The sequence below is a fragment of the Oryctolagus cuniculus genome, chromosome 1, assembly GCF_964237555.1.
Source record: "Oryctolagus cuniculus chromosome 1, mOryCun1.1, whole genome shotgun sequence".
Taxonomy (NCBI): Eukaryota; Metazoa; Chordata; class Mammalia; order Lagomorpha; family Leporidae; genus Oryctolagus; species Oryctolagus cuniculus.
The window spans coordinates 142,288,205-142,312,868 of NC_091432.1; the positions used below are offsets into that span (position 1 = coordinate 142,288,205).

A 24,664-nucleotide genomic window follows, 5' to 3' on the forward strand; every position below is an offset into this window, starting at 1 on the left:
TATAACTGCATGCTAGGTAGAGTGCTAATAATTTGTTCCAGTAAGGATCTACATCTAAAGTGCAGCTTATTAGTTGGAGTCACTATTTGATATGCTTTCTTTTTGTTTAAAAAATTATTTATTTGAAACACAGAGAAATGGAAAGATTGAAAAAAGAGAGAGATCTTCTATCTGCTGGTATACTACCCAAATGGCCACAGTAGTCTGGGGCAGGCCAAAGCCAGGAACCAGAACTCTGTTCTGTTATCCCACATGGACAACAGGACCAAGTACTTGCACCATCTTATGCTGCCTTCCCAGGCACATTAGCGGGAAAGTGGATCAGAGTCTGGCCAGCCAGCAGTTGAACCTGCGCTCTGAAAAGGGATGTCAGTTTTGCAAGTGGCAGCTTAACCTGGCTGACCCCTTGATATGCTTTTGATAGCCTAATATTGACTCATTGGCCCCTCAGTTGGGGAGATGGGGTTCTCAACATATCACCACAAGTGAAACTTTTTTTTTTTTTTGGTAATTTATGGAATTTGGAGAACAGGTTGGATTGGATTCCATTGGCTTCACTTAGCTCTTCCTCTTGGAGGAGCATAATGAATCAAGGTCCCTGGTTGTAGGACATTCCTCATTGATATGTATTTCCTTCTTGTTCCATGAACTGCTGGTTTCCAACTCCCTAAAATGAACAGAAGTTTTACTACCATTTTCTCAGTTTTGAAATAAGCAGTCTTAAAATCCTTCCTTTCTCCAAAGATCTGTTGCCTATAGTTCACCAGTGGGTACCTATGGCTATAGCAATTAGTATTCTTTGATTTACAACCACAGAAAACAACAGTGGATGATTCAAGTGGGAAGCTGACAGAATCAGAGAGCTGAAAAACCCTACTTTAGAAGGACTTTTGATTTCCAGTTGTACATGTAAAGAACTGGAATCTGCCACTCCATCTTAACAAGTAAAAAACAAACTGGAAAATCATCAACTCTCCTTAGTTTTATAAGAGAAATGAAATCATAGGGCAAACCATTACCCTTGCCTTCGAAAGACAGGTGGATACAGAGAATCCCAGTATTTTGAAGTAGCAACTTTGGTGGGAACTAGAGTGAGAGCAGGCAAGCCTGAATTATAATTGACTGATCACTGGAGGCTTAACATGGTCAAGGGGAACCTGGTCATAGAGAAATCTTCATGCTTTTGTTTTTTCTTCTGAGCTTAACCAGGAACTCACAGTATATAATGGAGAAAAATCCTCTAATGCTTCTGGCAGGGGGAGGGGAAAAGGAACTATTTTGACATATGCCAGAGCACTCTGCTCTTCTTAGAGAGAAACCAGTTAACCACAGCCTCGCCTGCTGGGGTCTTATAGTCAGCCGACCTCAGAGAAGAGAAAAACTGATCTTCAACCTACTTTCCTGTCCCAGCTAAGATGGGGAGCAATTATGAAGTCTGAGAAAAACTTTTGGACTGTACATTCTATATAAAAGATCTGTTTTATAAGAGATCTATTCATGGGACTTTCGAATACTTTAGCTCCCCTTACACCTTACCACTGCATTACAAAAGGCCTATTTATAGCAGTTCCTTTTACCCATTATCATGTCTGGCTCTCAAGAGAAAATTACAAGGCAAACTACAAGGCAAAAAACACAGTTTGGAGAGACAGAGAAAGCATCAGAATCAGACATGGCAGCGATATATCAGACAGGGAATTTAAAACATGCAGGACTAACATGCAGTAGGTTCTAATGGATAGACAGCTTGCAAGAACAGATGCGTTATGCAAGCAGAGAGATCGGAGTCCTAAGAAAGAACCAGTGAGAATGCTGGAGATGAAAAATACTGTAGCAGAAGTGACAAATGTCTTTGATGATCTTACTAGTAGATGGCACACAGCTGAAGAAAAAAAAATTTGTGTTTAAGGATATCTCAATATAAATCTCCAAAACTAAATAGCAAAAAGATCAAAGACTGATAAAAAATTACAGAGGATGGAAAATCTCTTTTCCAGAGGAAAAGAGAGGAGGAAGAGAAGAAATATTTAAACAGTAATGACTAAAAATTTCACAAATTAATGTCAGACACCAAACAGATCCAGGAAGCTAAAAGAACACAAAGCAGGATAAAAATCAAGGAAATTCTACCAAGGCATATAATTTTCAAAATATAGAAAGCTAAAGAAAAAAATCCCAGAAGAAGCCAGAGGGAAAAAGCAATTTACTTATTGAGGAGTAAAGGTAAGAATTACATTCAACATCTCGGAAAATTTATCAGTCTGATTTTCATTTGTATAATGAAATACCTGAGGCAGATACTTAGAAAGAAAAGAGAAGCTCACATTTTTGGAGGCTGAAAGTTCAAATAGTGTGGTGCTGGCATGGACTTAGCTATGGTGAGAACCCTCTTTGGCTGTGTTTTTGTGGTTGGAGGAAGCATCTTATCTCAAAACAGGAAGCCAGAGAGGGCTGGATGAGTCCAGGCTCAGGGTTCTATAACATGTTTCTCATGAGAACAGACCAAGTCCCATGAGAAATGCCTTAATCCAGCGGTGGGGAGCATCCAGCCCACAGGCTGTGTAAGGCCCACAAAATCACTTGGTCTGGCCCTGCCACAGCAACTGCAGACAGGGCTTATACTCCAGTAAATCTATAGCCAGCTCATTTTAAGTAGATCATTTTATATGACCCATGAATGATGTTATAAATACCCGAGTGACCTTTATGGATCAGAAAAAAAGGTTCCCTACACCTGGGTCCCTTCTGAGAGCTGCACCAATAGTTGACCTAAGGACCTCCCATTAGGCCCCACCTTTCAAAGATCCCACCTCCCAGCATCACTGCACTGAGGACCAAGCTCCTAATACATAAACCTTTTGGGGACAAATCACACCCAAAGCATAGCAGAAAATTTGTAAGCAAGGAGAAAGTGGAGTGAAATATTTAAGATGTTAAAGTTTTAGAGAAACACGTACTTTATAAAGACAGGAACAAGGCTAGCTCCAAGGATCTAGGCTAGAAGAGCCTTTGAATAACTTTGTCCACCCTTACTTTAATGTAACTCAAGATTCAGATTTCCAGCATAGCCTGAGTTGGCTCAGTGAATCATTATCCCACCCTGTGGATGATGGTACTGGGTGCTTTGATCAACAGCCACCCCCTTCACTCCCTCCCAGCCTCTGCTCTCCACCTTCACCCCAAGACCTCATAGAATGGAGGAAGAATACTTTCCCAAAAGAGAGGGAACATAGCATAACCAAAAGATAGGAGCAAGAATGCTGAACAGACAAAACCAACCGATGCCCATTCCAAAGTATGCCTTTTTAGATCAATGTATCTCAGTAGGGACATCCCTAGGCTTTGGGGAGACCATTTGTCTAAGTGAGCTGCTGCCAGGGTACATGACAGTGTGTTCAGCATCCCTACTGCTACCATTATGACCAGTGTACCCGTGCTTTGACACTACACACACACACACACACACACACACACACAGACTGTGAAACAGAACATTGAGGGCCACTGTATTGCATGATCCCTAGAACTGTTTGTATTTAAAACAACCAGATGCATTTCTGTTGCTGAGCTAAAGATTGTTTGCAATGTTGTTAAAATAATGATGCTTGTCTCTTTTATCAAAAAGTTCTTCAGTTTATTGTTCCCAGATATCTAAACTGGTCTGCCACTGGTGCCATATAAAATACATCAGAAATTCATCAGTTTATTTTTTGAGTTTGTTTCTTTGTGTAAAGGCACAGATGTTAGAGCCAGACACCGGATTCAAATCCTACAGTCATAGCTCGGGTGTTACTTATTGTTTCCTTTGGTTTTTACCTAGTCTTACTTTGGGCATTTGGGTAATTTTTCTGTCTCTCTAAAATGGGGAAAATAATAGTATCCACTTTGTGGAATTGCTGTAAAGGATAAATCAGTATTCATAAAGTGTTTAATATGCTGTGAAGAAAATAGTATAAATGTGTATGAGCTGTTACTGTATTTATAAAATAGGATATTAATAAATTTCACACAGGTGACACTTTAAAATTTGTCTTTTTGGGGGGAGAATTACCTTTTAGAAATTGAATTGCTTTATCTGAAGAAGTTTTTTGCTATGGCATTTAGCTTGGAACTATACTTTGAAAAACACCATTGAATAATTCATTCCTTCATTCAATATTTATTGAATGTTTGCCAGGTATGTGCTAAATTCCAGGAAGACAGGGAATTTACATACCAGTGGAGGAAGCAGTAACTAAGTGAACAAATAAATGCCCAGAGTAATGACTGCTATGGTAAACTGTGCAGGAATCACTGGAAAGGCCTGGAAACCAGGGGGTTCAGTGTGTTCCTGAAGCAGAGAGCTTGGGCTGAGCTGGGGGGAGGAAGCAGGAGGTCAGCAGGGGCTAGAACCATGTTTTGCAGGTCCTTAAGGAGTTGTTTTTTTTTTTTTTTTTGCCTTCTACAGGGAGTTTGGATTTCTTTCCAAGAAAGCTGTTGATGAGTGTCTTTAAGCCAGAGTGTGTGCTGGATCAGATTTGCATTTGCAAAATTTGTTCTGTACCTTGTAGGGAATGGAGAAGGGGAGGTGGGACATGGTAGAATACAAGCAGGATGCACCTTCTAGGAGCTGCTCTAGGAAAGATTGAGCTGTGGTCAGGTGGGGTCAGGAAAATGCATGTGATCAAGTCAGATCACATGTATTTAGTAGGTGGAATTGATGGGTATTGGTGATGGCTTGGAAAAGGAGAATGAGAGGGCAGTCAGGACCAGAGCCTAGGTTTTTGTCTATTTGGTACTATTTGACAGTATAAGTGTGTTCTATGAAATATTTTTCTTTTTTTTTTTTTGACACATTGTCAGAATTGTACATTGTTAAGTACTATTTAAAAAATTTCATCTTCCCGGTCTAGATTTTTTTTTTTTTGCACTGTAGCTAAATTGTACATCTTCTTAAATGGGTCTTTGTTTCCCTGTTTGGTAATGGGAGCCTCCTTTGTTGATATTTTTGACAGTTAATTGGGAGTATTTTATGTGTTCACTATTGCTGCTGAAGATTTATGCTCACTTGATTGACCACTCACAGAGCGGCCTTTTGGAATGAGGTGGCCTGTCTGCTTCTTGCTGCAGGACAGTCTGACAGTCTGCGCCTGTGGAGAAGCAGCCCTTCCTTCCATTCTCTCTAGGCCGTCCTAGGTCAGCCGCAGGGGCCTGAGCTGGGAGGGGCTGCCTCTATTTGTGGCATGTGCTCACTGTGGGCATTCCGTTACTCTTTTTAACATGGACTTCCAGAGGAAGTGAAGCTTAGGAGATTTTATTTTCTTTTACTTACGACTAGTATACCTCCTCAATAATTGGAATTTATTTTATTTTACTAAAATATGACTTCTTTTGTGAATGAATTGAGATCACTCATTTAAAGCAGTCTTTAAATTGATGCATGTGGAATGCATTATTTTACTTTTTTCTAAGAAATGAAAAATTGGGAAGAAAATTCACTAGACAGGAATGCATAGAAACTTTTTACACCTAAATGAGAAGCCAGAAATGCATATAAAACATAAGAACTTCAAAAACATTTCTTAGGCACAGACTAGTATTAAGCACCCATGGATGTTTTTGATTTCCTGTTACATTAAAATACTCAAAGGAACTTCATATTGAGAACATTCATAAATAGCTCAATCTTAAAAAGAAGATATAAAGCATTATCAGCTGTGCTTTTGTACATAATTAACAGATGCCTGTGGAGGTATAATGACCTCTAGTCTAATGATATTATTCATGACAAAAAGTTCAGATGGTAAAAATTGGAACTACAGCTGGGTGACACATTTTCAAATAATTCAAAGATGGCTCCAGTATAGAAGGCACGTTATTTTCATCTCTTCTGATTCCCTGTTTCACCCATCAGTGGGTCACACAGGCACTGAGAAAAGCTCCTTTTTAAAATGCTTCGTTTATTCCCTTTTTTGCAGCTTTGATGTGTGCTCACCTTTTACTCTGTGAAAGGACGTCAGCTTTCTCCCCTTGCTGAGATGGCTAAGCATTCTGTAAGCCTGGCTTCTGATTGTCAGTTTTGGATGCAGAAGCTTTCTGAATGGGACCAGGCCTCCACTTGGGAAACCCAGCAGGATACCTGTCTTCATCTGCCTCGTTTCCAGGAGTTCCTGAGGCAGATGTATGAAGCCTTGAAAGAGATGGTAAGTAGTGAACCATAGGAATGAACTGTCATGTGACATCAGGGACTGTACCAGACCGGCCTAAGCAGAATGTTTTCAGTGTCAGGGACTTAATGCAGTGATGGATTAGCAATACAGATTTTCTGTAGGTACTGCAGATGAGAGCTGGCTTTCTCTTCTTTATTACTTCAGTATTCTCTTCTTTACTACCTATATGGTTACCAGTGGTGCTTGTTGTCCGGTAATAAGTAGTGCTGTTTTTTAAAGTTTTATTTATTTTGTTTATTTATTTGAGGGCAGATAGAGAAAGAGAGAGAGCTTGCATCTGCTGATTCACTCCCCAAATGCTTACAGGGCTGGGCTGGGGCCAAAGCCAAGAATGTTGCTCAAGTCTCTTGCATGGTGGCAGGAACCCAATTATTTGAGCCATTACATGCTGCCTCCCAGGGTTTGTATTAGCAGGAAGCTGGTGTCAGGATTTGGAGCTGGGAATCAAATCCTGGTACTCTGTTGTGGGTTGTGGGCATCCTAGCCACTAGGATAAATGCCTGCCCTGGGACTCTTTTCAAGAACTTTGTGTCCCTCAAATCTTGAAAAGTTTTCTGAAATGCTTACTCTGTCCTCAACCCTTTTCTCAAGTGGGCTTTCCTAAGAAATGATAAATATTAAAATCTCTTCTTACAAATATTTCAAGGAGTCTTCACTGTTAGAAAAATTTATTGTTTTCAAAGCTTAATATATTTTGATAAAATTTTACTTTTATTGTGAAAGATACTTTTGCTACTTAACACGTTTTCATATTATGAACATATTTTATATTTTTAAATTTCAAAATGAAAAGTAAAATTCATTTAACATAAATGTTTATGTATTATGCTTCTTTTCCCTTAATCAAAGAGGCAGTAGGGAATTTGAAGAATAATTCAAGTTGGTAATATGAGTAAAACACGTGAGTATTTTACAAACTAGAAGGAAAGATAAAAGTCTGTGTAAGCACTCAGTGCTAATTTTAAAAACTTTTTTATAGTGAGACTTACGTAATTTGACCTTAAGATGGTCCCAGAAAGTCTTGGGCCAGCCTTGACGCTGAGACAAATGGGAGGCCTTCATTGTTGCAGCAGCAGGAAATGCTTATCGTCTCAGCTTACCTGCACATTATCTCAGTTGGGTTTTAGTTTTGAACTTGCATGAAAGGTAAAGTAATGGGAAAGGGGCCAGTTGTACAACAGCATGTGTATTTTTTAATCTTAAGCTGTTTTCTATTTGGTTGATCTTTGCTTGTCTCAGGGTTTAGGTTATTGTAGATTAAGAATGATGTCATTTAGCATATAGCAATCAAAATAGTAATAAACAGAGATATATATCTTTATGTTTTGGCAGGCTTTATTTCTTTTTACATGTTCCAGAGTTCTTGCCCTTTTAAACTTCTTTGAAATAGCCTTCCTGGGGCTGCGTTAGAGACTTCTCTTTATGTTAGAACAAAAAGCCAACTTTCTCTCTCTGTCTCTCCCTCTCTGTCTCTGTAACTCCACCTTTCAAATAAATATATAATTCTTTAAATAAATAAAAAGGGTGCCAACATTTTGGTGTAGTGGGTAAAGCCATTGCCTGCAGCACTGGCATCCCATATGAGTGCCATTTTTAGTCCTGGCTGATCCACTTCCGATCCAGCTCCCTGCTTATGGCCTGAGAAAGCAGCGGGAGATGTCCCAAGTGCTTGGGCCCCTGCAGCAACGTGGGAGACCTGGAAGAAGCTGCTGGCTCTTGGCTTCTGATCGGTCCAGCTCCGGCCATTGTGGCCATTTAGTGGGTGGACCAGCAGATGGAAGAGCTTCCATTCTCTGTCTGTCTGTCTGTCTGTCTGTCTCTCTCTCTGTAACTCTGCCTTTCAAATAAATAAATCTTTTTTAAAAAACAAGCCAAGATGATGACATGGGCTTACATTATTAAATATTATTTATTTATATTATTAAGTTATCACCAGTAATTTTTATCTTTTACTCTTAGTCCATATTATTTTTAAATAAAATGAAATAAAATTTTGTAACAAAATTGATTTTACCTAGTTATGTCATAAACCATAGTTTCGGTGACCTTGGTTTAAATAAGGTGATTGCTGACTTGATAAACTTTATTTGATTTACTTACCTAAAGATCTTCACTGATCCTGTTTTGCCTAATTTTCTAAAAATATATACTTAACTAGAAGCATTTAGGCTCCCTCAGGCTCAGGCTGTGGTTTAGTCTTTCTGAGTTGTTCCATGCTGTTTTTCTGACTAAAACATAATTTTCTTTTACAGGATTCTAATACAATTATGAAAAGATTCCCCACAATTGATCAACTGTTGACAAAAACTTGCTGGAACCCTTTTATCTTAGCATATGGTAAGAATCCAAAGCATATTCTTTCAAACCATAAACTTTTTTTTTTTTTTTAACGATTGATTTATTTGAAAGGCAGAGTTAGGAAGAGAGAAAGAGAATATTAGAGACAGAGATCTCCAACCACTGTTTGACTCCCCAGATGACCACAATAGCCAGGGCTGAGCCAGGCCGAAGCCAAGAACCAGGAGCCAGGAGCCCTGTCCTGGTCTCCCATATGGGTGGCAGTGTCCCTAGGACTTGGGTCATCTTCCACCAACCTCCCAGGTACCCCAGAAGGGAGCCGGATTGGAAGTGGAGCACCTGGGACTTGAACTGGAACCCACATGGGTTGCTGGCATCACGGGCAGCAGCCTAACCCACTATTTCATAACGTTGGCCCCTCAAAATGCAAACTTCTAAGAGTTTTAATGTTGCATTGTTTAACAAAATTACAGAGGCTTAAGTTATAAACCTTTCTCCTGTTTTTCTTGGACTGCCTTATTTATTGTTTTCATTGTTCAATACAAAGAAGGCGTCCTTTATTGTCGCCCATATATGTGTGTGTATTTGTATATATAGATATGTATATACCTACACACATGCATGCTCACAATCATGCACATATACAGTTCTGTAGAAAATAGAGCTCTTTGTATTGGAGGGCAGAAACTCACCGATTTAAATATCTGTTTTGGTCTGCAGTGACTTTCATAACCACTGTAAAATAGTTATACTAAGATAGTGACTTAATTTCTTTGCTTCACAGTTTCATACTAACTCATAAATTGTTTCTCATGTTGTAAAATCGTTTTTCAGAATCCAAATCCTGCCAAGGCTCTGTTGTTATTTAGAGGTGACGTTTTGGTTTTACTCAAGGCTGAGACAGATTTGGGAAGACTTTAGAGGAGGTGTTCTTTCCTTGCCCTCCTGCCTGTTGGCCAGCCTCACCTCTGTTCTGTTTCATTTTCCACAGCCACAGGGAATGCATGATAGGCGGGTCATTCTCCTGATGCTGCCTGCGGGCACTTGATGTCAGAGGGCCTGTGGTTTGCATCTATTTCTTTGGCCTCTCTCCTCTTTGTTGTCTTAGACCTTTGAAATAGCCTTACTGAGGCTGGGTAGGAACCATTCCAGCAGCTGTCTTTATTATAATACTTATTCTGCTCTCTGACACCTGGGGAACTGACTGTCTCTCAAGAGCAGGAGCTGTGATTTTAGTTCTGTTTGTCTTCCTGGGGCCTAGCATAGGGGGAACAGGCACAACTCAGGCAGTACAGTTGAAGTTTGTTGCTGTAGATTGACTGTCTAATTAGCTGATATTTACTTTTCAGGTTTTTTTAAAAGTCAAAGACTAATTGCATAATATAATGACATTAGAAACAAGAAAATGAATATTTTCCTTTGATGTTTTAAAGAATTTTGTGCAATTTCCTTTTCCTAGCCTGTCATAAGTCATTATAGGAGATGTGAACTAGGGCAGGCATTTGGCATAGTGGTTAAGATGCTGCTTGGGATGTCCTCATCCCATACTGTAGTGCCTGGTTCAAGTCTTACCTCCAGTCCCAATTCCAGCTTCCTGCCAGTGCATACTCGGAGGCAGCAGGTGATGACTCAAGTACCTGGGTCCCTGCCAATATCCATACTTACACATCAAGACACATACACATGCATACACACAAATGACCAGAGTGCTTGTTTTTATGTGCAATCCATATTCACTATGCTATTTTTGAAAAAGGATTTATTTACTTATTTTAAAGGCAGAGTTACAGAGAGGCAGAGGCAGAGAGAGAAGTCTTTTATCTGCTCATTCGCTCACCAGATGACTGCAGTGGCCAGAACTGAGCTGATCTGAAGCTGCGGGCCCACGAGTTCAGGGCCCCAAGAACTTGGGCCATCTTCTGCTGCTTTCCCAGTCACATTATCAGGGAGCTGGATTGGAAGTGGAGCAGTTGGGACTAGAACCTGTGCCTACATGGGATGCCAGCACTGCTGGTGACAGCTTGACCTGCTGTGCCACTGTGCCAGCCCCATTCACTATGCTATTTTAAAACATGTTTTTCATCACTCAAAACTGATTTCACAGCTCTTCATGTGTCATGACCAAAAGTTTGAAAACATGGAACTAAGCTGATATTGATGGCAAGAGAAAGAAGAAGAAACTATGGGATGCCCCCTACCACTGTTAGATGCTTCATGGGTTTTATAACGGGTTTTTGGAAGTAAAGAAACACTATTCCTTTTTTGTTTGTTTTTGGACAGATAGAGTTAGACAGTGAGAGAGAGAGAGACAGAGAGAAAGGTCTTCTTCCATTGGTTCACTCCCCAAATGGCTACTACGGCTGGAGCTACACCGGTCCAAAGCCAGGAGCCAGGTGCTTCCTCCTGGTCTCCCATGCAGGTGCAGGGTCCCAAGCACTTGGGCCATCCTCCACTGCCTTCCTGGGCCATAGCAGAGAGCTGGACTGGAAGAGGAGCAGCCGGGACAAGAACCCGGCACCCATATGAATGCTGGCGCCGCAGGCGGAGGATTAACCAAGTGAGCCACGGCGCCAGCCCTTCTTAAGGTTTTATAATATCAACATTGCTTTTTAAATACAGTTTAAACCAACAGTTTCCATCATAGAAACTAGAGGGTCACCCAGGGTGTTAACTGAGAACAGGATCAGAAATAATGATAATAAAGAAGGAGAAATGATTTACAGGTGAAAAGACAACCAAAACGAGTAGAGGAAAAATAGGTAGTAACAGGGAGGGAAGATCTCTTATTCTTTAAGATTTGAAAGGCAGAGTTACAGAAAGACAACAGGAAAGAGAGAGAGAGAGAGAGAGAGAGAGAGAGAATGAGAGAATGAATGAATATCTTCCATCTGCTGGTTCACTTTCCAAATGGCTGCAATGGCCGGAGCTGGGCTGATTTGAAGCCAGGAGCCTGAAGCTTCTTCTGGGTCTCCCACGTGGGTGCAGTGGCCTATGGACTTGGGTCATCTTCTACTGCTTTCCCAGGCCGTAGCAGAGAGCTGGATCGGAAGTGGAGCAGCTGGGACTCCAACTGGTGCCCATATGGGATGCCAGTGTTTCCGATGGAAGCTTAACCTGCTATACCACAGTGGCAGTCCCCAAGCTCTTTTGATTCAGGATTGCCTTCTGCATGAAAATACTGCTGTCACTTCTGCAGTTCTCATGAGTTGGCTCTGGTTCTGCCCTCATGATGACATGTAACAGTTATCACCACTCTTCCTCGTTATTCACTACTTACTCTGTGTAACGTTTTCTCCTTAAACTTAGCAGTTCAAAACAGCTTTATTGGGGCTGGTGTTGTGGCACGGTGGATTAAGGCACCACCTGCAGTACCAACATCGTATATGAGTGCTGGTTCAAGTCCTGGTTGTTCCTCTTGCCCTCTAGCTCCATGCTAATGTGCCTGGGAAAGCAGCATATGATGGTCTGAGTGCTTGGACCCTTGGACCCTCATGGGAGACCTGTTTGAAGCTCCTGGCTTTGGCCTGATGCAGGCCATTTGGAGAGTGAACCAGCAGATGGAAAATCAATCTCTCTTTTTCAATCTGTAATTCTGCCTTTCAAATAAATTAATTAATTAAATCATTTTTAAAAAATGTTATCCCCCCCCAAAAATTTGTTGCCTTCATTCCTTTTAAACTAGAATTAAAATTTAAAGAATTAGTTTAGCTTTCATTTGGAGTTAAGCTCTGGGCAAAGAAAAGCAGCTCCTGAAGATTGGGAATTTCTCTGGCTCTTCTCTCTCTAGAGAGACAGAAAGGTCTTCCTTTTCCGTTGGTTCACCCCCAAAATGGCCGCTCTGCCCGGCGAGCTGTGCCAATCCGAAGGCAGGAGCCAGGTGCCTCCTCCTGGTCTCCCATGCAGGTGCAGGGCCCAAGGACCTGGGCCATCCTCCACTGCCTTCCCAGGCCGCAGCAGAGCTGGCCTGGAAGAGGAGCAACCAGGACAGAATCTGGTGCCCCGACCAGGACTAGAACCCGGGGTGCCGGCGCCACAAGTGGAGGATTAGCCTAGTGAGCCGCGGTGCTGGCCTCTTCTCTTCCTCCTCCCCTCCCCTCCCCTCCCCTCCCCTCCCCCTCCCCCTCCCCCTCTTCCTCCTTCTCTCCCCTCCCCTCCCCTCCCCTCCTTTTTCCAAGAAACTTTAAAATAACACACCAGCACCTGGAAGGAAATGTCCCATCTTTTGGATTCTGATTTAATCTGTTCCTTCTCTCTCTCTCTATTTCTCTCTGTCTCTCTCCTCTCTTCTCTCTCCTCTCTCATGGTGGCACATGTTCCCTGTCACCCTCATCACCTTGCATTCTTTCTAAACCTGGATGCTGCTGTGTCAGCATATCATTGGGTATGTCTCTTGCACTTGCTGCTTAAAATTTCTTCTGATATTTTTAATCAATGACATTGGTTTGACCTGAAGAATCCTAGAATCTTTAGAGGTTAAATTATGTGACTCATGAAATTATCTGATCTCAGGGAAGCCAAGGCCTTATGATGCTTTATTTGAGCTCATAAAATCTAAGGGGGAGATGATGGTCCTCAGAATAACCAGTGAGGAACTTTGGAAATGTTACTTACTGCGAAAATTTAAGCTTATGGATGCTTATGGGGGAAAATGGGATTAAAAGCATCCTGGGGCAGTGCTGTGGTGTAGCGGATAGAGCTGCCGCCTGCAGTGCCAGCATCCCATATGGGTGCCTGTTTGAGTCCTGGCTGCTCCACTTCCAGTCCAGCTCTCTGCTGTGGCCTGGGAAAGCAGCAGAAGATGGCCCAAGTGCTTGGGCCCCTGCACCTTTGTGGGAGACCCAGAAAAACTCCTGACTTCGGATCAGTGCAGCTTCAGCCATTGAGGCCATCTGGGGAGTGAACCAATGGATGGAACACCTCTCTCTCTCTCTCTCTCTCTCTCTCTCTCTCTCTGCCGTTCTGTAATTCTGCCTTTCAAATAAAATAAATAAATCTTAAAAAAGAAAAGTTAGCATTCTTTGGTTTGTGGGTGAAAATCAAAGGTAGAGTACGGCGGTTTGTATTGTCTGTTCACGGAGCTGTTAGGGATGTGTGCTTATTCCCTTGCAGGAGATGGGAAGGTTACAAGCATGGGGTGCGTCTGCAGGGAGCTGATTCCAGGTGGCAAGTGTCTCAGCTTCGGCTCCGGGGCTTGCTGTGCAGTCTGATATTGCTCGGCTCTAGCTCCAGTACTGACATCGCTAGTTTTTGGGCTTCATTTTTGTTTCTTAATTGTGTCAGAATCTCCAACTGGAATGGGCTCAGTCACCACAAAAGGAAAAAGAAAGTGGTTCATCATGTACATGTTCCTGCCAGATAGAAGGTTTCGAAGTTCAGCATTTTCATCACATATTTGGTAACGTTTTGCATTTTGGAATAAGGAAACAGGAGCATGTATGAAGCTTCTTCTTATCCAGATTATTTGGTTCTAAGCAGAATACACTTTCAAACAATCATGTTTTGCTAAATTTATTTGTAACAAGTGAAGGTATTTTGGAAAATTCGAAAATTTAAAGATTAAATCAGGAATATTAACTACTGGCTACTTTTTGCAGTTATATTGCCTTAAAAAGGTTGAAATTATTAATGGTTTGCAATATGAAGTAAAAAAACTGATCTCCAGAAAAGCCCAGTTCTTTTAGTTCTTTCCATCATTCTCCTTTGGCTTTAAAAGTTTCTGCTGTTACAGAAGGAAACCGACCACACAAGAGCTAAGCGTTAAGTGATCCCGAACCCACAAGAAGACGAAAACCCACAGAGTTCAGTTTCACACACACTCCTGGATGCTTGTTCTGCAAACAGCAGTTTGAGATTTTCCTAAACATAATGTTTCACAATTTTTATACAGATTGCTTTTTTTCCTGTTTGATGAAACCTACTCATTTTTGTTTTCCTGTTCTGTACAGGTGAAAGCCAAATAATTCTCATATGGTGCTTATGTTGTCTGATTAATAAAGAACCACAGAACTCTGGAGAATCGAAGCTTAACTCCTTGGCACGGGTAAGAGTAAATATCTGAACTGCTTTTCATTAATGGACTATGTAAAAGGTGCCTGCTTTTAAGTTTATTTTTCTGGTTCAGTTCTGTGATGCCGTAGAAGCTCCTTTGAACGTACCCTTCACTGTTACATTATCTTGTTGGGTGTAAAGTCATTCAGGAGACTTCACTTTTGCTTGATTGTGAATGCTAAGAGATAACCATCTTTAAGGTGAACTTCCTTCCCGTGCCTACAAAAACCTCCTTTTGAGTGGTTTTGAAAACTACTTTCAGGTAATTAAAAGAATGTTCTCCATTTCCTTCTAGCAATTGGTGTCCTTCAAAGAATCTTTTTTCCCTACCAATGAAGTTTAAATACTTGCATAACTCCTGCCTCTCTCCAAATCTGTTCTGTATTGAAACTAAAGTTGAGAAATGCCCAGGGAACAGCACTCTTTCCTAAAGTTGATACCTGGGCCTGAATGCTCACATACTGGGATCTGGGGCTGCCTGGTGCCTGCTGCTCACACCGCATAATGGATCACCTCTGGTGCTAGTCCAGATGGCTGACAGCTTCCTGTATGTCCACCCCCCCCCCCCCCACCGCCATTTCTGCTTCTTCTGGAAGAGCAGGAACAAGATGGAGAATGTGGTAAGGCTGGGCTGGGGCTACCCCCATCACCAGCAAGTTGGCTGTTCTGTTCTGTTCCTCCCTACTATGCTGCTGCAGTGACCAGGGACTTGTCAGCCTCCAGCAAGTATGCATGTGGTTCAGATTAGCTGCTTAGTATTACGAAATCACCCAACCAGATTAACACATATGGTTTTGTCTATCTGCCTGAATATTGGTATCATTGCATTCACTGATTTTTATGATTCATTCATTTTAGACGGAATTGCTAACAGAGATAACAAAGACAGTGTTTGTATTTTTCTGTTAGATTGAAAGGGAACAGAAGGGACAGTAGAAATGTCTTTGTAGAAGAGGATTGGGTTAGGGAAGGGAATAACACAAAATTTAATTGGAAGGAAAATGAATGTAAGATCTGAAGAAAGGAACTGATAAGTAAAATTAGGGGAAGAAGCATATGTGTATATAAGATAAAAGACTAAATGTATAATAACATTCAAACTTTTAGTTGTTGCTTTTGTTGAATATTTGATATTTTAATGATTATTTAGCTTGTAATTTTGTATTGACTTGCTCATCGAGCCCTAAAATAGGGCATCCAATAAAGTGTTTTTAAGGTAATTGAATTAACTTCATTTTGCTTGTTACTTTATTAGCCTATTTTTAAATTTCTAGCCTCACATTCTATTCTGTGGTTTTCCCTTGTTTAATACTGTGTCTGTTTATTAATAGGCGCTTAAATATAGTGCAGAGAGGTCAAGTTAAAACATTTAATTCCTGCCTTCAGGGAATTCATAGTCTGCTAACAAGATCCCTCCAGGCCTGTGTGGTTGGGTTATTGGTGGATCTGTGTTTAAGAGTATTGGTGACAAAGAAGGGGACACTGGCTCAATTGTGGAGTTTTGTAGACATTTCCTGGGGGAGGCAATAGATTGGCTGAGTTCTGAAGAATGAGTAGGAGAGCAAGATAGAGTTGTGAATAATGTCTCTGTCAGCAGAAAGAGAACATGCAAAGCAAGATGATGATAGAAGGCACATATTGTATTTTGGTAACTGCAGCTGCTTAGCTCTGTCTGGAGCTTGGAGTGCTGTAGGGTTGGTGATGATGAAGCAGGAGAGACAGGCAAACAGGAAGCCTACGTATGATTCTTTTTTTTTTTTTTTTTTTTTTGACAGATAGAGTTATAGACAGTGAGAGAGAGAGAGAAAAGTCTTCCTTCCGTTGGTTCACTCCCCGAATGGCTGTAACGGCCGAAGCTGCGCCGATCCGAAGCCAGGAGCCAGGTGCTTCTTCCTGGTCTCCCATGTGGGTGCAGGGTCCCAAGCACTTGGGCCATGCTCCACTGCCTTCCCAGGCCACAGCAGAGAGCTGGACTGGAAGAGGAGCAACCGGGACTAGAACCGGCATCCATATGGGATACTAGTGCCGCAGGCGGAGGATTAACCTAGTGTGCCATGGCATCGGCCCCCTACGTATGATTCTAAGAAGGGTTTATTTTGTCTTGAAGGTGGTGGGGAAGCAATCAGATGTGAATTGTAGAAACTAACAGAGATAGCTTTTTGGAAGCTATTGGAGTGACAAAGGTGAGAAGTCCTAAGGGCCTGAATGACATGGAGAAGCGGGGAGATTTACAAGACATTAATGAGTAGAAACCTGAAGATTAAAGGCAGATTGAGTGCAGACGTAGCAGTTAGGTGTGAGTGGAGATGTTCAGAGAGTTGTCCTCAGAGAGTGAGCTAGTTTACTGACAGAGGATTGGAAGTCTGTGCACCCTGAAAGCCTGGGTGAGGTGACCCCACACAGGGAGTTGGGGGCTAGGCACTAGAGCGCGCCTTCCGAGACAGAGTAAAAGGAGCCCAGGAAGTAGAAGGAGAAGAGTAGTAGCATACCGAGAAAGATGAGCAGTCATTCGTATCTAATGCTGTACAGGAGCACTGTCCAACAGAAATAAAATATCTACTATGTAGGTGATGTTAATTTTCCTAGTAGCTGCTGTAGGAACATAAAAAGAAATATGTAAAATTAATTTTATGAAGAAATTTTATTTAACCCAATAGATCCAAAATACCATCATATTAACACGTGATCATTATAAAAGCTATTAATGAGGTTATTTTATAATCTTTTTTTCAGAATGCATGTTTGAAGTCCATTGTGGTATTGTACATACATCACATGTTCCATCTTAATTCAGACATTACATTTTCATTGGAAATTCATTATTCATATTTTAGTTAGATTTATGTTCGAAAAAGTAGATCCACACAGCCAAGTTTTTTCAGTGAAGCTTCTAACTGAATCAAGCATCATTTTTAAAAACTTAATTAAAATTAAATAAAAAATTCAGTCTTACTGTGTTCAAGTGCTCAGTAGCCACACTTGGCTAGTGGTCACCTTGTTGGACAGGACAGCTGTACAGCATAAAGCAGAAGATTAAGAAGCACTGCTGGGATTTAGTGACCAGGTGTGAGGCATTTTTTTTTTCTGAGAGGTGGAGAGAAATAGCTACAGACTGAGGAATGGGGGAGAGGTGAGGAGGTGGAGGTTATCAGTTTCTTTTGCTCTTCCAGGACATTGAGCGGAGAAGGTGAGAGCCAGACTTGATAACAGAGTTGGCCTAGTGAGACTGAAAATCCTGAATGCATTTTCCTTTGAGAAGAACATGCTAATAGGAAACAGTGGCGGGTACAAGAGAGACAAGACAGCCCCAGAACTGTGCAGTAATATAAATGAGTTAAAGAGGTGTGTAGGAATTATATTAATTATTTGACTCTTAACAGTCTAATTACATATCCCAGTCACAAATCAGTACCTACATAATGCTGTGTTAGCCATAAGGGTAGCAAGACAGAAGTTGGTTTTGGTTTATAAATCAATTGTACATGTCTGGGTATACTTTATATTAGAAGTGATATTTTCAGGGCTGGCACTGTGACATAGTAGGTTAAGCCTCCACCTGCAGGTGCTGGCATCCTATATGGGCACCGGTTCAAGTCCTCGCTACTCCATTTCTGATCCAGCTCCTTGTTAATGGAAAGCAGAGGAAGATGGCCCAAATGCTTGAGCCCCTGTAGCCACGTAGGAGACCAGGAAAAAGCTCCTGGCTTCAGATTGGCCTGGCTCCACCATTATGGCCATTTGGGGAGTGAACCAGTGATGGAAGTCCTCTCTCTCTATTTCTCCCTCTCTCTGTCTATAACTCTGCCTCTCAAATAAATAAATAAATCTTTTTTAAAAAGAGAAGTGATATTTTCTCTGTAAAAGTTTTAGAGTGACATAAAGGTGTATTCCCATCGTACAGTATCTTTGTGAAAATTGTACAACAGTAAAATTTTAATAATAGTTGTTAATTCCTTGGGCAAACATTTATTTAATGCCTACTATGTGCTAGGATGTTCTGGCTGTAGTAATACAATCCTAGAGCACTCTATGTTCTTAGATCATTAAAAATACGATTGAAACAGCCTGAATCAAAAACCAAGTGGTTTTCCATAAATTATAATATTCAGTAAAAACAGATTACTAAATTAAATTTGAAAATGTTAGGATGAGTTGTTTTTAGTACAATGGAGAAATTAGTGTTCTGTTTGATGCTTGGCTTATGTTAGCATATGTTGGAAGCACACTCAAAACATTTTTTTGGAGTTTTACCAAGAACCACACTTGTGCCATCAAATAGCACCACCTCAATGGCTATTCTTATGATTTAGAAACTGGTTAGGCTCACAGGAGTCTTTCACACCTTCTAAGAATGTTTGCTTCTTGAGTAGCTGAGTCTCACTGTGGGATCAGCTGCACAGACACTGTCCGAGCACCTGCTGCTTGCCAGGCACTGCTGCCTGTATTCCCCAACGGCCCCCTGAGGCAGTAACCACTAGCCTGACTTTTATTTACACTGCTTTATAGTTTTGCCACTTAATTATGTAGTTTGGCCTCTTTTTTTAGTAAAAAAAAAAAAACTTGATAGAGTGGAATAAAACATATGTGTTCTTTCGTGTTTCAGTCATTTTGTTCCATATTATGGTGTAAGATTCAGTGATGGTGCAGGATGTAGTTATAGTTTACTTATTTTCATTAATAGAACACAGTTATCCATTAATCCTGGGATGGAGGTTGGTTTCCAGTGTCTGGGATTTAGGAACACTGTTGCTATGTATACTCTGTCACATGTATCCAGGGTCAAATACATGTGTTTAGTAAAGAAGTGAAATTACAGGTCATGGAATGTGGCATATCTTTAATTTGATTGGCTTGTATTAAATTGTTTTTCACAGCAGTGGTACCAATTTAAATTCTCAAAATTAGTATGGGAGAGTTCCAAAGCCTCTGTGTTACTTGATATTATCAGACTTTCAGAGTTGAGATTTTTCTGATGAATGAGTATGGTGGTATTTGTTATGATTTTAATTTGCAGTTCCCTGAAGCTGAGCACCTGTTTTGGGAAAGTATTGCACATATTTCTTAATCCTTGCATATATTTTCATAGAAATTGTAGCTATTTGTTTCCATTCTGCAATCTATGTTTACATCCTCTTTCTTTTCAAAAAGACAGATTTTTAATTTTATTGTAGTCACATTTTCAATCTTTCTTTGTGATTTTTTTATTTTGTATTTTTATTAAGAAAAATTTCCCCACACCAAGATGATGAAAGCCTACATTTTCTTTTAAAGATGGTCCCTGACTTCATTGCAGGGATCTGTTTAAGCCAGGTAACCATCTGCTGGGTGCTTTAGTTAGATAGCATAGTTAGTAGGCCTCCTTTATTGGTCACATAGAAGCTGGAATGCAGTCTTGAGAGGGAAGAAAAACGTGAAGAGTCCCTTTTCATCCTCTTTCCTCAAAACTGCACTTCTTCTGTTTATGACATGTCTGTATAACACTGAGACTAAGTAAATTGGGAGTGCCCATGCACTTATGAAATATTGCTAAAACATAATTCTTTTACATACAAAAGTGATGATATTGTCACATCTCAATGGATTATCTTAGGTACCACTTGGAGTACACATCCCCTAAGGGTTAACCACTAGTCTGATTGATAAAACCCACCTGCTACCTTGATACACAGCTTTTCTTAACCCTAATATTGTTGATTCTAATATCCTTCCATTTTCCATTTCCCATCCTCTGCACCCTGCTTACCATGCAGGACACTCAACAGTCTTCCTATATCCTTGGATTTTTTTTTTTTTTTTTTTTGACAGGCAGAGTGAACAGTGAGAGAGAGAGAGACAGAAAGAAAGGTCTTCCTTTTGCCATTGGTTCACCCTCCAATGGCCGCCGCGGCCAGTGTGCTGCGGCCGGCACACCGTGCTGATCTGATGGCAGGAGCCAGGTGCTTCTCCTGGTCTCCCATGGGGTGCAGGGCCCAAGTACTTGGGCCATCCTCCACTGCACTCCCTGGCCACAGCAGAGAGCTGGCCTGGAAGAGGGGCAACTGGGACTGAATCTTGCGCCCCGACCGGGACTAGAACCCGGTGTGCCGGCGCCGCAAGGCGGAGGATTAGCCTAGTGAGCCGCGGCACCGGCCTATCCTTGGATCTTAACACATCAGCTCAAACATGCCAGATCTTGTCTCAGATTTGCACTTTGTACAAATTCCTTTCCTCTGCTTGGAAGGGTCTTCAGCCCTAGCCTGATCCAGCTGGTGTCTGGAAACCTAGGGAAGAAATCATTGTCCAAGCTGAATGGTAGCTTCACATGAATAATAATGTGCTTCTTGAGGGCCTTAATGAAAGAACAACAGAGGCAAAGAGGAATTCAGAGCTGAGACAGGGACGCTGGAGATGCCTCTTCCATGCTCCACTTTGTTTTAATTTTAACAATACCAAAATCTTTGTTACCTGTATTCTATTTGCTTCACTTTCTGTAACCTCAAGTTTTTCTTTAAGATTAGTTGGTAATTAGGGGAAGCATTAGGCCTAGCAGTTAAGACTCTAGTTGGAATGTCCATATGCCATATCAGGGTGCCTGTGTTCAAGTCCTGACTCCAATATTGAGTCCAGCTTCCTAATAATGGGCACCCGAGGAGGCAGGAGGTGATGGCTCAGTAGTTGGGTCCCTGCCACCCACGTTGGAGATATAGATTGAGTTCCAGGCTCCTGGCTTTGGCCATTGTGAGCATTTGGGGAGTGAACCAGGGGATAGTAGTTTGCTCGCTCTCTGTCTGTTTTTCTCTTTGTCTCCGTGCTTCTCAAATAAAATAAATTTTTTAAAATTTAAAAAATATTAATTGATAATTAAAATTTTTTATTTATATAATGAATTTATACTAATTGCTTTTCTAATATCTGTATCTCCTCTCCCGTTTTTAATGGTACATTGAATTTCCCAGCTGTTTATTGTTCATTTTGGTAAAGAGTTATCCCAGCTAGCCTGTGGGATGGGTCCTACTTGGCTTAACCACACGTCCGCTCCATTTCCCTGGCCACAGTGGCTGGTAAAGATAGACAGATGGTCCAGGTTAGTCCAGTGAGAGTCTATTCTGCAGCTTTTGTTTGGGGAGGTATATTCTGTTTTTTCTGATGAACAGTTATTTGTTATCACATAGTCCCTGAAATTTCTGTCAGTCATCATGAGACCACAGACTCTCTGGAAATTGAGATAGCATTAAGAAAAGACAGATTCAAAAAGTAAAAAGAGAAAAAAATAGGTCATATTTACATTGTTTGGATTCTTAACCAAGCCTTTCCTAGACTTAAATACTCTATTACATTCCCTTTTCTCTTGGAGCCAGTTTGGTTCAAGATTTTGTTATAGTCAACAGCACACTGGGATAACAGACTATTTAGGAGTTTAATAAACTTCAAAAAAAGTTTTAATTTATTTTCATCTACTTGAAATACAGAGTGATGGGGGAGGGGTGTGTGGGTGTGTGTGTGTGAGAGAGAGAGAGAGAGAGAGAGATCTTTTCCATTTGCTGGTTCAGTCCAGAAATGCCCACAATAGCCAGGGCTGGGCCATGCTGAAGCAGGAGCCCAGAACTCCATCCAGATCTCCCACATGGGATGCAGGGCCCAAACACTTGAGCCATCACCTGCTGTCTCCCAGGATGCATTAGCTGGAAGATGGACAGTAGTGGAATGGCTGAGACTCAAACCAGCACTCCATTATGGGATATGGATATCCTAAGCTGCAGCTTAACCTGCTGTGCTATGTGTGCTCCTAAACTGTTTTTTGAAAAGTTTATGAAAATTAGAGATACATGAACACAGTTGCAGGGAGGAAGCTGTTTTATTTATTCAGAGGATATTATGAATTATTATGAATTTAATAAAGTACTTGTATAGGTTGAGCATCCCTAATCAAAAAATTTGAACTTTATAATCTAAAATTTGAAACTTTGAGCTCTGATATAAGGTCACAAGTGGCAAATTCCACACCTGACTTCATATGCTGATGGCTTTCAAAATTTTTAAAGTACATTAAAATATTTCTCTAAAATAGCTTCAGGCTATGTATAAAAGTTGTATATGAAATATAAATGAATTTCATGAGTCCCGTCCCTAAGGTAACTCATTAGATGTCTATACATATATTTCAAAATCTAAAGCAAACTGAAACCTGAAACAGTTCTACTACCAAGCCTTTCAAATAAGGGTTACTCAACCTGTGATTTCTTTCCCCCTCCCCTCCCCTATCTTTTTTTTTTTTTTTTTTTTTTTTTTTTGACAGGCAGAGTGGACAGTGAGAGAGAGAAACAGAGAGAAAGGTCTTCCTTTGCCGTTGGTTCACCCTCCAATGGCCCCCGCCGGCGTGCTGCGGCCGGCGTACCGCGCTGGTCCGATGGCAGGAGCCAGGTGCTTCTCCTGGTCTCCCATGGGGTGCAGGGCCCAAGCACTTGGGCCATCCTCCACTGCACTCCCTGGCCACAGCAGAGAGCTGGCCTGGAAGAGGGGCAACCGGGACAGAATCCGGTGCCCTGACCGGGACTAGAACCCGGTGTGCAGGTGCCACAAGGCGGAGGATTAGCCTAGTGAGCCGCGGCGCCGGCCGCCCTTCCCTATCTGCTTTCTTTCTCTCTCTCTCTCTCCCTTCCTCCCCCTCCATCCCTACCTCCTCCCCCTCCATCCCTCCCTCCTTCCTCCTCTCTTCTTCCCTCTCTCCTCCCTTCTTCCTTCCTTGTTTTGAAGATTTATTATTTATTTGAAAGACAGGGTTACAGAGACAGATGGAGACACACACACACACACACACACACACACACAAGTCTTCCATTCACTGGTTTACTCCCCAAATGGCCTCAATGGGTAGGGCTGGGCCAGGCTGAAGCCAAAAGCCTGGAATTCCTTCTGGATCTCCCATGTGAGTGACAGGGGTCCAAGGACATCTTCTGCTGCTTTTCCAGGCACATTAGCAGGGATCTAAATTGGAAGTGGAGCAGCTAGAAAGCAAACTGGCGCTTATATGGGATGTCAGTGTCGCAGGCCGCAGCTTAACCTGCTTTTCCACAGCACTGGTCCCTCAACCTATGATTTCTTTTTTTTTCTTTTTTTTTCCCCAAAGGCCGCCTCCAGGGGTGGAGACTGAATTCATGAACCCATTTTCTTTTTCCTTTTTTTTGACAGGCAGAGTTAGACAGAGAGAGAGACAGAGAGAAAGATCTTCCTCCTGTTGGTTCACCCTCAAATGGCTGCTTCGGCCGGCACACTGTGCCAATCCGAAGCCAGGAGCCAGGTGCTTCCTCCTGGTCTCCCATGGGGTGCAGGGCCCAAGTACTTGGGCCATCCTCCACTGCTTTCCTGGGCCACAGCAAAGAGCTGGACTGGAAGAGGACAACTGGGACTAGAACCCGGGGTGCCGACACCGCAGGCGGAGGATTAGCCAAGTGAGCTGTGGCGCCGGCCAACCTATGATTTCTTAAAAGTTGCTTTGGGGGCCAGCATTGTGGCATAGTGTGTAGAGCTGCTACCTGTGACGCTGACATCCCAAATAGGCACTGGTTCATATACCCTCTACTCCACTTTCTATTCAGCTCCCTGCTAATGGTCTGGGAAAAGTAGCAGAAGATGGCCCAAGTGTTTGGGCCAGTGCCACCCATGTGTGAGACCTAGATGAAGTTCCTGGCTTCTGGCTCCTGGCGTCAGCCTGGCCCCAGCACTGGCCATTACAGCCATCTGGGGAGTGAACCAATGGATGTATGATCTCTGTCTGTCTGTCTTTCTCTGTAACTCTGAATTTCAAATAAAGAAATAAATCTTTTTTTTTTTTTTGTAAAAAGTTGCTTTGATTCATATTTGTTTTCACCACCAGTCATTGCAGAAAATGTGTTAAGACATCTTTCCTCCCAGCCTCAGTTTATTTTACTCTTTTGACCAGTTCTAAAGTTTGTCACCTCACACTAACTTTCATTGTGGCAGACTGAAATGACATAAACCCAAAATTGAATGTCACCACAAGGTTTGCCAAAATACTGACTTGCAAGTGATACCTTTATTCCATGATATCTCTAATAAACAATAAAAGATTAGTATATATGTGGCCAGTGCTGTGGCATAGTGGGTTAAGC

At 41.7% G+C, this 24,664-nt stretch overlaps 1 protein-coding gene across 9 annotated transcripts in view; it reads left to right on the forward strand.

Annotated features, from left to right (window-relative positions):
* Positions 1-24,664, forward strand: part of FANCC (FA complementation group C) — a 249,943-nt gene that overhangs the window by 73,726 nt on the left and 151,553 nt on the right. For all 9 annotated transcript variants that reach the window (XM_008257648.4, XM_070049801.1, XM_070049811.1 and 6 more), the window contains 3 exons: positions 5,958-6,182; positions 8,462-8,546; positions 14,453-14,547. In XM_008257648.4, coding sequence (XP_008255870.3) covers positions 6,018-6,182; positions 8,462-8,546; positions 14,453-14,547 — 345 coding nt within the window. In that variant the 5' untranslated portion in view covers positions 5,958-6,017. The remainder of the gene's footprint in view (positions 1-5,957; positions 6,183-8,461; positions 8,547-14,452; positions 14,548-24,664) is intronic.